General features: G+C 43.6%; 2 protein-coding genes across 4 annotated transcripts in view; one reads left to right on the plus strand and one right to left on the minus strand.

Moving 5' to 3' along the window:
• si:ch211-222l21.1 (parathymosin) overlaps nt 1-2,419 on the plus strand; it is a 2,673-nt gene extending 254 nt beyond the window's left edge. Inside the window, exons 2-5 of the mRNA XM_017408860.2 lie at nt 604-681; nt 1,087-1,150; nt 1,319-1,392; nt 1,518-2,419. Coding sequence (XP_017264349.1) covers nt 604-681; nt 1,087-1,150; nt 1,319-1,392; nt 1,518-1,589 — 288 coding nt within the window. The 3' untranslated portion in view covers nt 1,590-2,419. The remainder of the gene's footprint in view (nt 1-603; nt 682-1,086; nt 1,151-1,318; nt 1,393-1,517) is intronic.
• A 460-nt stretch (nt 2,420-2,879) lies between these two features.
• slc45a1 (solute carrier family 45 member 1) lies at nt 2,880-11,430 on the minus strand. 3 transcript variants are annotated; one of them, XM_017408859.3, is made up of 10 exons: nt 11,264-11,430; nt 10,261-10,701; nt 10,063-10,155; nt 9,550-9,774; nt 7,972-8,864; nt 7,712-7,865; nt 7,414-7,590; nt 7,127-7,332; nt 5,560-5,785; nt 2,880-3,324 (listed from the first exon to the last, which is right to left on the minus strand). In XM_017408859.3, the coding sequence occupies exons 2-10, from the start codon at nt 10,679-10,681 to the stop codon at nt 3,296-3,298; spliced, it is 2,424 nt and encodes an 807-aa protein (XP_017264348.1). In that variant the 5' UTR covers nt 10,682-10,701; nt 11,264-11,430; the 3' UTR covers nt 2,880-3,295. The 3 variants fall into 3 exon arrangements, with proteins under 3 accessions (XP_017264348.1, XP_017264346.1, XP_017264347.1); XM_017408857.3 differs by having other exon boundaries at nt 2,880-5,785; XM_017408858.3 differs by having other exon boundaries at nt 2,880-5,785; nt 10,261-10,722.
• Nucleotides 11,431-12,169: the final 739 nt, after the last annotated feature.

Below are 12,169 nucleotides of genomic sequence, written 5' to 3' on the forward strand. Positions count from 1 at the left end.
GGGGGGGGGGGGGGGAGGGGATGCTGAAGAAACTGTCGTGTAAAAAGATTTTGCTAACTTTTAAAAAAATAATAATTTAATAAGTGGTTTATGGGTTTTTTGGCGGTTTTATTAGCCGTTACCGTCAACGTTACTTGGTGCAAGTTGAGTCCAATTGAGGAAACCTAAATTACCGTTGTCTCGAAATGCCTTTTTTTACCCCCCCTCCTTCGTCGACATTAACGGTCAACTCAGACGATTTTATTAGTGGTTTTCAGCGTCGAAAGTAGGTCGTTGTGTGTGTAAACGGAAACGTGTGCTGTGTGGGTCGTTAAAAAGCAGACAAAGCGGCGGAAAACGGTGCAGCTGGAGGAGCGGGGCTGCTGTGGGCGGGAAGCCGCAGCGCCTTCACACCGCGCGGCGTGACGGTGGGACGAAGACCCGCTGCCGCTCTACGAGCGAACGGAACAAAACGCGCTCGCGCTGTACACCGACGAGGGCTTTTACTGATCTTATTTGTTTTATTTTTTTAATTAAAAAAAAAAACGAGCTTTGGTTCAAACCGAGCCGATGCGGCTCGTAAAACGAACCAGGCGTTTGATTCCGCGTGCTTTTATTTTGTAGGAGCTGAAGGAGAAGAAAGAAGCAGAAGCGGAGGAGGAGAAGAAGACCGACGGCGGGGACGCACCTGCCAATGGCACAGTGAGTCTGAAACACAAACCCGGCCTCATGGTCTTTTGTCTTGGCGCCCCTCATCATGCAGGTGTCGCTGCGCCCGTCTCCACCTCCTGTTCAGCTGCTCTCCCCCTCCACACACCGCTTTGTTTGGGTTGTGAAACGGCACAGATGTTTGCTAGCAACACCTTTAGACGTCTCCATTGGTTGCTTTAGTCTGTGGTTTCTCAGCTTTGGCAGTTAATCCTCTGGGGAGGTAATAAGAGGTCCACACACGTGCCTTTTTTGTGAAGTCTCAGGAGGAAGAGTGTAAATGTTTGTGTATAGGATGTTTTCCCTTTCATTGTTTTGTTCTTCCAATCTCGTTTGCTGTATATTTAAGACCCAGCCATGATAAGTGACTATTTTTTTTCCCTCTCTATCTTCATCCAGAATGGTGCTGAACACGCTGAGAAAAAGGAAGAAACTACAGAGGAGGAGCAGAAGAATGGAAGTGGTATGCAACCTATTTCTCCGGACTTGTTTTCCTCCAATGTGTGGCCTTGTTGCTGTATCTCTCAATCACTTGTTGACACCCCCCCCCCACCTCCATGCAAGCAAACCTGGTGTAAGTACAATAAAAAGTGAAGGCTCTTGAGGCTGAATTTCCAATCCGTCTTTGCAGAAAATGCAGAGGAGGCGCCCCCTGCTGAGGAGACTGATGCACAGCCTGTGAAGCGTGCAGCTGAGGAGGAGGAGGTGGGTTTGTCACCAGGCTGAAGTACACATTTTAATCACTTGGCTCTGTCGACTAATCTGGTGATGTCTGGTTGCTTATGTGTGCGTGTCATCTTATTTATTTATTTTTGTTGTTGTTTCATCAGGAAAAAGCGGACACGAAAAAGCAGAAGACAGAGGAAAACGGAGATTCGAAAGAGGCAGACGTGGAGGCTTAGGTCTTTTCCCTGCTACGTGTTTGCGGCACTGTCTCACCAGCCTGGTCAACATCGTGTTTTAGAGCTTGTGCTTTCTGTATCCTCGAAAGAGATTTTCTTTTCTTTTCATTTTTTTTTTGGTTGCTCCCATGTTATTTCATTGCACTGGAGTCTTGAAACGTGGTGGCCCTGCATCCTTTTTTTTTAAAATGAAATGTTATTTATTGGTCTTTAAAATGAGCTTTTTTCTTTTCTACTTGTACGAATTGGGCCACAGCATAAGATCATTATTTTTCATTTCCTGACGTTTCACATCAGTATGTTCGAAGCACAATCTCTATTATGTCAGTGCTGACCAGATGATTCATACATACAGGCAGCTGCTCACCTTCAAGGCTCATGTTGACCTCTCAGATACACTTAAAAGGACCAAAGATAAGTTTTAAGCAGGGGATAATGGACAGTTTGGCATTATTAGTTATTTTTTTGTGTTAAGCTGCTACTTAAATCCCTGGCTGCCCTGTTAATGTAACAGATGGTGCAAATAAATAAAGGAGCTGTGTGTCGCACCTCCACAGATAGATTGTTTAACCCTTCTCTGTGGAAGCTGGAATTTGCAACGTTAATTAACCCCTCTTAAATCTTAAAGCTTTGGTCATTTGTTCTGTATGCATTCCACGCAAGTTTGTACCATTTATGTTGTTTTTTCTCGCATTTCTTGAGTTTTATGTTAACGGTTGAGTAGCCCAATTCTGTGTAGACTGCCTTTTTCATAACCAGAATGGCATTTGGTTACTTCAGCCACTGCTTTGTATATTCTGATTAAGAAATAAAATTTGTCTTTTTACTTATGCTTGTTCTGTTATTAACCGGTCTGTGCTGTTTTGAAAAACCACAATTTCATGCCGGATGATGTCACCTGACCCAGTTTCCTTCACATGGAAAATGGCTGGCTTATATACAGGAAGGAGCCAGGGCAATTTCACTCAGTAATGGAACAGGATGCAGCGAATCGATGGTTTCGTCTGTGCTGGTGTGTTGTGGCGCCTCCATGTGGTGTAGTTTAAAACTTCAGCTCCAAGTAGGTGGTTCAGGCTGTCGAGGGACTGCAGAATAACCCACACAGGAGTCAAAAATGGCAAAATGGTCATTATTGTAGTTTTCAATGAACCCTGAATAAAAGCAGCTTTCACAATAATATTGAGCAGTAGGTGGTACCGTATAACACAGACACTGTGTTTTATTTCTTCCTCAAGCAAGCTGTAACAGCATGATCCATACAGTTACTGTTCCCTAAGAAACGTTCGCATGGCGTGCATCCGGTCAGTCCAGGAGGCTTTAATAGTAGGCAATTATTGACATTCTGCAGAGGCACCGGTACGCCGGGGTGCTCAATGAAACCATCACAACATCATAAAGTGTCTCGTGTTGAGGCTGGACAGTTGCCACGGCACAGCAAATAATAATAAAAAAGAAGAGTTTGCTGATGAAGATGACTTCTTCAGGATGGGGAGCTTCCAGTGGAGACCTTTTACTGAGTTGATGGACCGAGCACGGTGGAGCAGAAGCCTACTGTATTAAGCATGCACCCTAACGATGACTAGAAGCGCTCGCTGCTGGCTCTGTGAATCCCCACAGTCGTTTCTAACGTTGTCCATCTTCAGAGGTACCCACAGTCCGCGTGGGTCCTCTCTCTGTTTGCTGTTCTTCCGTTTTGCTCGACTGACTCACACCCCAGTTTCAACTTCTCCTCTTCCTGACAATGACAAGAATCACTGTCATTATTACATTGGAATGGCGGGGAGTACGGTGACGGCTCAGAGAGCTGTCCGTGGCTTAATGAGGGCCCGGAGAGAATAAGTGTGTGTGTGCAGGTGTGTATGTGTCTGTTGGATCTTAGCTGACGTGTAGTTTGGTGGAAGTACTTGGCTACAAAACATAAAATTTGGTTGCACGTTGATACAATTTTGTACTAACTAGTCTGTGAAAAGTGTTGGTATTTGCTGTAAAAAGGTGACAATGTAAAAGCCCTTCTATAGAACATTAAAAATGTCTTCAGTGGATTCAGATGAGTCGTATTAATAGAAATTCAAGAGCTAAATGAGCTTTTGGAAATAATTTTAAGTGTGAACAGTCACTGGCAGCACATTAATTTAGTCAGAAAAAGCTAACTCAGAGAAACAGTCAGGTAGACATTCTTTCAGCCAAATGACCAAAATGAAAAATTAAAAAAAAAAAAAACAAAAAAAAACACTACCACGTTGCTTTGAGAGATCACACTGCAGCTCATGCGGATGTTATTAGGCGACTGATCGAAGGAGGAAAAAAAGAGAGGAAAACTGTGGTTAGCTTGCACAAAGCGATCATCACGACCATCCCAAACACCAACAAACAAGCAAGAAAATAATGATTTGCAAATAATCGGACACAAAACCAGCTTAGGCTTACTGATGGTCAAATATTTCACTCACACATACAGCCCTATCCAAGTGTAATGGAAAAGCAAGGCCATTTTGTTGTTTGAGTATTTTAGTTTTCTCGTGCACTGAAACCATTAGGGTTTGATATAAAACGATATATGTATACAACAAGACAAGAAGCCAACCTTTCAGCTTTTCTTTTCAAGTGCTTACATCTCAATCTGTTACACATATTAGAAGATACTACTATTTGTAACCTTTTGTAGCCAATCAGAAGTAAAAGAACATATAAGCTCAAAATACGTCAGAGGGAATAATGTTTCATGTTTAGATGCAAATATCTGATTTGCAATAACTGCATTAAGACTTCAACCTTCGGTCTTTACTAAACTTTTGTTTTTAGACTTTCTCTGCATCTTTTTAAAATTGTTATTCATTGTATTGTTTTCACCAATCCCCTTCTTAACAGGTAACATTTAGTTCAAAAGGGTTTAAATCTGGAGATGGATTTGGACAGTTTTACTCGTCACCTGTCAGTTACACACATCTGTAGTTTTGCTTGCAGGTCAAAGTGACAGTTCAGGTCTTTTGAAGTGTGGATCTGTGGAAAAGTTACGAACAGTTAATATCTGGTACACAGTTCTTTGAACGGCAGCAGTTTAGAGAAGCTGACTTTAATTCTGGTCAAACTGATGAGCTACAGGCTAGTCTGAGCGTTACACAGAGTTATGTTGTTGCAAGTGCAGCTAGCTGTAGCACTTCTGGTGCAGCCTGAGGCAGTTCTTACAGGAATATCACAGCAATTCTGTTAAAATAATCGTATAATATAAAACTGATGTTAGTGTAAAGGTTTATAAAATAGCCTTTACATAAATTGCTGTGAAATATTTGAGATTATAGTTGTTTTGAGACTGCTAAGATTACCAATTAGCTTGAAAATACTGTCCAAATTAAACCTCAAACTGTTCAGAGAGCTACCTTTTAACAGGTGAGATAATCATTGTTTATAACTTTTCCACAGAACCCTACCAAAAAAGGTCTGAACTATCCCTTTGAGTTGGTGGTTTCACAACAGAAAAGTGCTACTGCCGACCTTTTTTCACACATCTAGATGAATATAACTGAAAATAAAAACCGCATCACTGACTGCCTGTCTTGATTTCAAACCCAAATGTTTTCAGTGGCGCCGAAGTAACGACCCAGGCCTCGCCGTTTCACTAGACTTCACTCAGAATGGCCACTCGTTCATTTGGAAAAATCAGGGGGAAATGCATGGGCACACACACTGTATGAACACACGGGTCACGTTTACACCTGGTAAAGAGGTGGCCAATGTCTGTCTGTCTGTCTGCTGAGCTCTGAGAAGAGCGGCGCTGTGAGACTGTGCTGTTACAGTGTGCGGCAGGATGTGCAGTGTGTCTGCTACTATCAGAGCTATGGAACGCACTCAGACACCAAAAGGACGGTATGGGAGTGCGTGCTGCTCGGTGTTTTAGTGAGGTAAACAGAATGAAGAGGCTTTTGTTAAATGTGCGCCAGTAATGGCTGGGTCTCGCTTTCGGGGGGCTCACCCTCAGGGGGGGGCAGCTGGTACACCATGCAGAGAGAGGAGTACAGGCAACCCACGAATGACATCAGGCTTGCAAAATACATCACTCCCTGAGCCCCGCCCACCAGTGAGGTCAGAGGTCCCATCGCCACAGAAACCAGGATCTGGGCCAGGAAGTACTGACAGCTGAGCAGAGAGATGTCCACCCCCATCCCTCGTCTGGTTCCCTCCTCTGATGAACCACAAAACTGCAAAACACGCACAAGTCGTTCAGATAGAGTTTCACATCCTGGAAAATGATCCCTGTGCTCTTATTATATTTTAGTATAAAGTTACATTTTATTCAACGGCACAGCCTAAAACTTCCTAATTATAGAGCTTTTGAGATGCTAATGGGCAGCCAAGCAGCTGCTGGCTCTGCCTCATATTCATCATAGACGTCTTAGAGTCCATGTTTCATTATTCAGCTTCATGTGCAGCTGAGCATGCTCCTGATTTTCTCTAACAGTTCGAGACAGCAAACCTTTCAGGGTCGGACCTGAAAGTCACATTTGCGTACATTTACTTTCAACAATGTACAAGTCAAACATACATGCAAAACATTAGTAGCTGGACATCTACATCATGGTTTTCCCTGCTATTATTACGTGCAGGATCTAAATGTTGAGACTAAGGTAGGCACTAAAAATAAATAGATGGATACTTGATCATATCAATAATGGTCACTTTAAGTGCAATAAAACCATGTAAGTAAGAGTGTAAGTTTTTTTTAGCATTAATGGTTCGGTAAGTTTTAAACAAACAGAAGAGTTGTTTTTCAGCTGAAGCAACAACATCAACCAGGATTCCTTCTAAAACAGTTTGTCTAACAAATTTTTATGGTCATTTAACATGTTGCTATAAACAAAATAAATAACAACAACAAAACTCTGACTCTAAAAGAACATTGGTATCATTGATATCATTGATACAGTGTTTAATGTCACAGGAATGTCAAATGTCACACGCTGCGGTTTCGTCTTTCACTGTCAGTATATCTAAATAAATCCTTAGCGGCTTATAAAGTCTCGAGTCATCGTTATTTTCTTGCTTCCAACGGGTCAAACTTTCTTGTAATGTCTTAAAACGGGTCTCGAACACTTCTTCTGTCCTCTGTTTGTTAAATTTCCTAATTTTTAAAGCACACACTGAACAATATGCTGACATGGTCAGGAGCAAGGATTGGACACAAAAGTAAAAATGTTGCCAAAGTCCAAAGGAAAAAAAAAAAAAAATTTCAGAAAGTCTGTGGAAGTGTTAAGCAAAACCACTTTTAAAGATTACAACACAGTCTGGATTCCTGGAAGCAAAATATAAAGAAATTAGGGATGGTTAATGAGTGAAAAGTCATGTTTAATCTTTGTCTGCTTTTCTGAGAAATTTGTCAAAATGTGTCTAAAATAAAAAAAAAAATAAAAAACAACTGTCCAAAATGTCCTGTATTGTGTGTTAGGTGTCTAATTGTGGGGTTGTAAACCGGCACAATATTCACATTTTAAATCAAAACTAGAAACAAGTAAGTTGATTTTTGTGCATAAGCAGCTTCTTACCTGAGGGCTCTGGTAGTATTCACACAGCAGAGAGTAAGGCAGCGTACATAACGAGGAAAAGAGCACCCCGTAGGTCACACAGAGCGAAAGCACCACGTAGAGGTTGGTGGATAGTGTTGCGAGGCCTGTGCCCAAACCGAACGCCAGGTAGGCAAAAAAATATAGAGTGCGAAGGGAGAAACGCTCCTCTAGTTTCTCCAGTATGGCTGTAGGTTGTAGAAGACAAACAAAGTGTGAGGCCGACTGTCGCACAGATCCAAGTCCGAGATGCGAGCGTGACGTTTTACCTGAGTAGAAAGCAGCACTGAATGCATAGATGCACATGCCCCAGCAGCCCATGCTAACGCCAGCGTTGTAGCGTTGGTAAGCTTCAGAGTCGTGGGGCGCTTTGGGGTCTCCTTCAAACACGACCTCCCCCATGAAGTCAGTATAGAAGAGCAGCATGCCTTCAAACGACAACCAGCCTACAAGCAAAAAACCAAAAACAACAACACAATGTTAACTCATAATGCACAAATGCAATATAACCAGATTTAAGGGTAATGTAGATGTTTCAAGGGTTAATATAGTTAAAGCAATTCTCACCCAGAAAATGATTAGTGCATAAACTCCGCAGTGAGGGAGGCATCCTGTAGATGGCTATACACAGCAGCTTCATTGACATTTGGGATTCTCCTGTCTCCACATTCTCACTTAGATCGCTCTCATAGCGTACCCCATTCAGCAAAATGTTTGCTACCTGCTCCAGAGACAAAACAAAGAAATAAACACTGCTTTTTTAAAAAAAAATGTTGTGGTGCAGATTCATTAATCAGCCTTTACTGCTGTTTGAATTTGTGTCCGACCTGCTGGCTGAAAGTCACTGTTCTCCTGCGTCCGTTCTCCAGCCCAACGATCTGTGTCGCTGTGGGCTCCTCCATCAGCGCAAGGCTCTGAGGTCGCTTCAGGATGCCAGCAGTGGAGCCCCGATGCAACCCTGCCCCAGGCTGAGGCCCAGCTGAAACCTGAGCCTTCTGAATTTGTGCATCCCCCTCAGGCTGAAGAGCTTCAGCATCCTGACCCTCCCCAGCTGGATGGGACCCAGCCTCAGCCTGGGTTTGTCCTGCGGGAGGGTTCTCTCCCAGCTGGGAGGACTTATCAGGAGGAGGGGAGTCCCCTGGAGGCAGGGGTACGGTGGCGGAGCTTTGAGCCAGGGCCGGAGGAGTCTGCTGGCCCGTGTAGCAGTCTATAAGCACGCTGTCAATGTAGGAAGTTCCTAATGAGGAGGCAAACTCGTTGATGCCGGTGAGTGAGCTGTCCCTGCTAATAAAGCTGCCATATTTGGGAGTGAGGGGGCTCAGGGGCGAGATGGGGCTTGTGAGGCCAGCACAAAGACGCGCATTGGCACTGCAAGAATGGGCCAGTGGGTCTGAATTACCTTGGTGAGAATTTGCAAAGTTGTAGCTGTAGAGCCCATCCTCCTCGTCATCGAGTCCCAGAGCTGCTCCGGGGGGGACGGGAGGGGAGGGAGGAAGAGGGAGGCTGGGGCTTTTAAGGTGGTTTTTACCAGAGCTTTTGTTAGCTTGGCTTTTTGGCAATGGCCTCTCGGGAATGCTCATCAGAGTCATGACTGTGGCGATCACCAGTGTGACACTCGTAAACAGGTATATGACTCGCAGCTGACCTCCCGTTGATCTGCCAAACTGCGTCTGGTCCCAGTTGATGCCACCGACAATATAGCCAAAACCTCCTCCTAGACCTGAGTGCAAAGACGGAGACACAAAAAGTGCAACAGAAACATCTCAAAGGGATGGTTTGGTTTATTTGTACTGTGGTTTTGTAAAGTTATACAGTAAGATGTTAGTATGTTTTATGCATTCCACATCTCACAATCTGCTCTTAGCCTGGAGAAGCAGTGAGAATATCTGATAAACTAGCAAAGCTAATCACTGCTCAGAACTAGGTTACATGAGGGAGGATTTTTAATTTTTTTTTTTTGCCATCTAAAACAACTCAAACCTCCAAAACATTTAAGCAAACACTATCTTGGAGAATTCTACACCACTTTACTTTTGCATCAGGCTCAGTCAATTTGAGAAGGTCCATTTTGCAAACCAAAATTGCACACTTGCTATGTCTCTGTGTTGTTTTTGAGGTTGTTTTAGGTTGGCAAATTTGCTCTTCTAGCCACTTCATTCCGAGCATCCATTTACTGCACTTGGCTTCTCTTTCAGGAATCCTTTTCTTTTCTTTTAAACAGATTGTGCAGATTATGTATGGCTGGTAAGTACTTTCCAAAGCATCACTTTCCATACAAAAAAAGCACAAAAAAAAATCTTAATTTCTTACAAACGTTTTTGAGCAATGTCACATTTATAGCCCCAAATACACAATATATGCTAGCACAAAGGTTAAAATAATAAGTAAAAGGGGTTTTCCATTACCTGCTAGTAATGCATGGATGTTCAGGCCCCGATCCTGGTCCTCCGGGCTGCACACATCCATCATGTAGGCATGGCTCGGGTTGTCGGCTGAATCGGCGCTAAAATCCATTAGAACCACACCACACACTGTCAGGATGATTCCCCACTTGTGGTTTGATGCCGTGTCGGCCAGGACACCCCCAATGTCCCGCCCATTCAGCACGAGGGTTAGACCAACCAAAGCCCCTAAACAGGAGAAACACAGAAGAAAGAAAAACCACACATGTATAGACATCAAGGACATTAGGATACATGCAGAGCTGCGTAATGTCTTTATGGCTCTGAAGTTTTGTTAAGGTTCTGATGGCTGTTTGTCATCTACAAAATCATCTGTCAAAGATGTCATTGGTTAGTATTTTCTGAGAAAGTCTTGCCTAATGATTAGGCTGTATCAGGATAATTAGTTGTTGTTTTTTTTTCAGCTGTTTTTTTCTTGAATTTTCTTGAAAATTATACTTTCTGAACCTGTCTTACCTACAGCCAAAGCAAAAATGAAGGGTCTCCTCCGCCCAAACCTGGATGTGCATCGGTCACTCCATGCTCCAATGAGAGGCTGAACGAGGAATCCTTAAAGACAGATACAGATAACAGCGTTAGAGCCAGTCAAATGGTTTTTTTTTTTCTTCCAAATCACATTATAGAACCTCCATTACATTCCTGAGCACCACTTACCAAGGATGGGACTGATAAACCACACCAAGCTGTAGAACTGATCAGGTAGGCCCATCTGTAAAAGCACGGGAGTCACATACGCCGTTTCCATTGCATAGCTAAATTCAATGCCGAACAGGATGCAGCCGTTGAAGAGCAGCTCTTGGAAAGTCCGTCTTGGGGGCAGCTCACTAAGGTCCAGCTGGTCCAGGGGGCAGGGTGTGTTGGGTGGGGGAGGTGGTGAAGGTCGTATTAGCTTCCTACGCTTTGGCTGTCTTTGGAAGTTGTTGGCTCTGTGACTGAGGTGGCGGGTGGTGGATGTTGGGAAGCTGGCAGTTTTGGGTAGCGAGCTCCGCCAGATGCCTTCCTGAGCTGTGGGTAACCTCCCTCCTGGACTGGCCAAGAGGGGGTCACTGGGGGTGCCCATGCCTGGAGATGACATCTCCTTCAAGCCGGTGTACACTGCAGCATGTAGAAAAAACACTAAACTGAGTTATGCAATAGCAGGTTAACACTCAGATACGGTTCCATAGATTGAATTTTCAAATTAGAGGCCATTTAGGTTCAGTTTTACACACTGTCAGGGTTTTGCTGCTGCTGATGCCGGTAGATTTGTACGAAGAGGACACTGCAGTGATTAGCAGACGGGGCTGATGGGCACGACGCACTGCAACCAGTGCGCATGTTGTGCGCAGAGCCCATGTGCTCTCCGTGGCTGACTACAGCAGAGTGTACTATGCGGCAGCGCTCTCATGACGCCTGTTTCCATTTTAAATTTTTCATGTAGGCAGAGAAAGACACAATGGAGCCGCTGTGAAGATGCCTGAAGAGAACAACGCGTCACTGTCGGTCGAATATTTGGCATAGACAGATTGTTAGCAGATTGCTGGCTTTTGTTGTTTTTGGCGACCGAGGCGCGACATTTTCCTTGACATTTCGGTCCTAAAGGTGAACGCCAGACAGTCGAGGGCATGAGGATGAAGAAGGCGTGCAAATAAAGACGTAAAAAAAAGATTATAATTACCTTCCTGTGCCGGCTCGTCATTTATTGCGGCGCACTGTGGAGCTAAACAGTGGAGCCATTATGATGGACAAAAAAACCCTATAGTGTCAATGACGGGACTCATGATTACTATTATTTTTTTGTTTTTCTTTGATGCAGTCATGCCCCCCCGCTCTCTCCTGCGTCCCTTCTCCTCCTTCCCCCTCTCCTTTTCTCCCCATTCGCCTCGTTCCCCGGTCTCTCCCGTGACGTCACGCCCCTCCCTGCAGCATCAGCACCGCGGACGCATCTGGTCATCCGCGCCTAAGTTTACTGTACACATGCACAGGTTTATGACACCTGAGCTTATACAGAAATGACCTCCACCTGCTTTATATTTACGCACTAAATGCTCACTTTAAAAATGATATTTACTCCAAGTAAAGTAGCTGCCTCAAACAATCATATGAAATAAAATGATTTAAAACAAAAACCATTATGGTAAAATATAGGCCCTAGGCCTAACTGAGAGTTACAGTAAATTTACATATTATTATAGTGTTTTAATGCATTTTGCTGTTTGATGATTGAACAATTCTAATGTTTTTATTATTATTATTGGAAACTAGAAGGAAACAAGAGCAGAACACAGAAACATCTTAAGTTCGACTTCTTATGCACTCTTGTCATGTTCTGCTCAGGACTCTTTTTTTTAAAGGATGTTGATTTGCTTTAATATTGTTTACATATCTACAATTAGCTGGTGTAGATTCTCAGTCATCCAGGCCATGGTAAATTAAAAAAAAAAAGTTAAAAAACAAAAACAACTGGACTTCTATTCTGTAGCTGAAGACGTTTCGCTTCTCATCCGAGGAGCTTTCTCAATTCAGAAATAGAGAGTGTGGAGTTGAGCTTTTAAAGCTGAGATGTGATGTAAGCTGGATTGCT

The sequence above is a fragment of the Kryptolebias marmoratus genome, linkage group LG4 (assembly GCF_001649575.2).
Source record: "Kryptolebias marmoratus isolate JLee-2015 linkage group LG4, ASM164957v2, whole genome shotgun sequence".
In the NCBI taxonomy this organism is placed as follows: domain Eukaryota; kingdom Metazoa; phylum Chordata; class Actinopteri; order Cyprinodontiformes; family Rivulidae; genus Kryptolebias; species Kryptolebias marmoratus.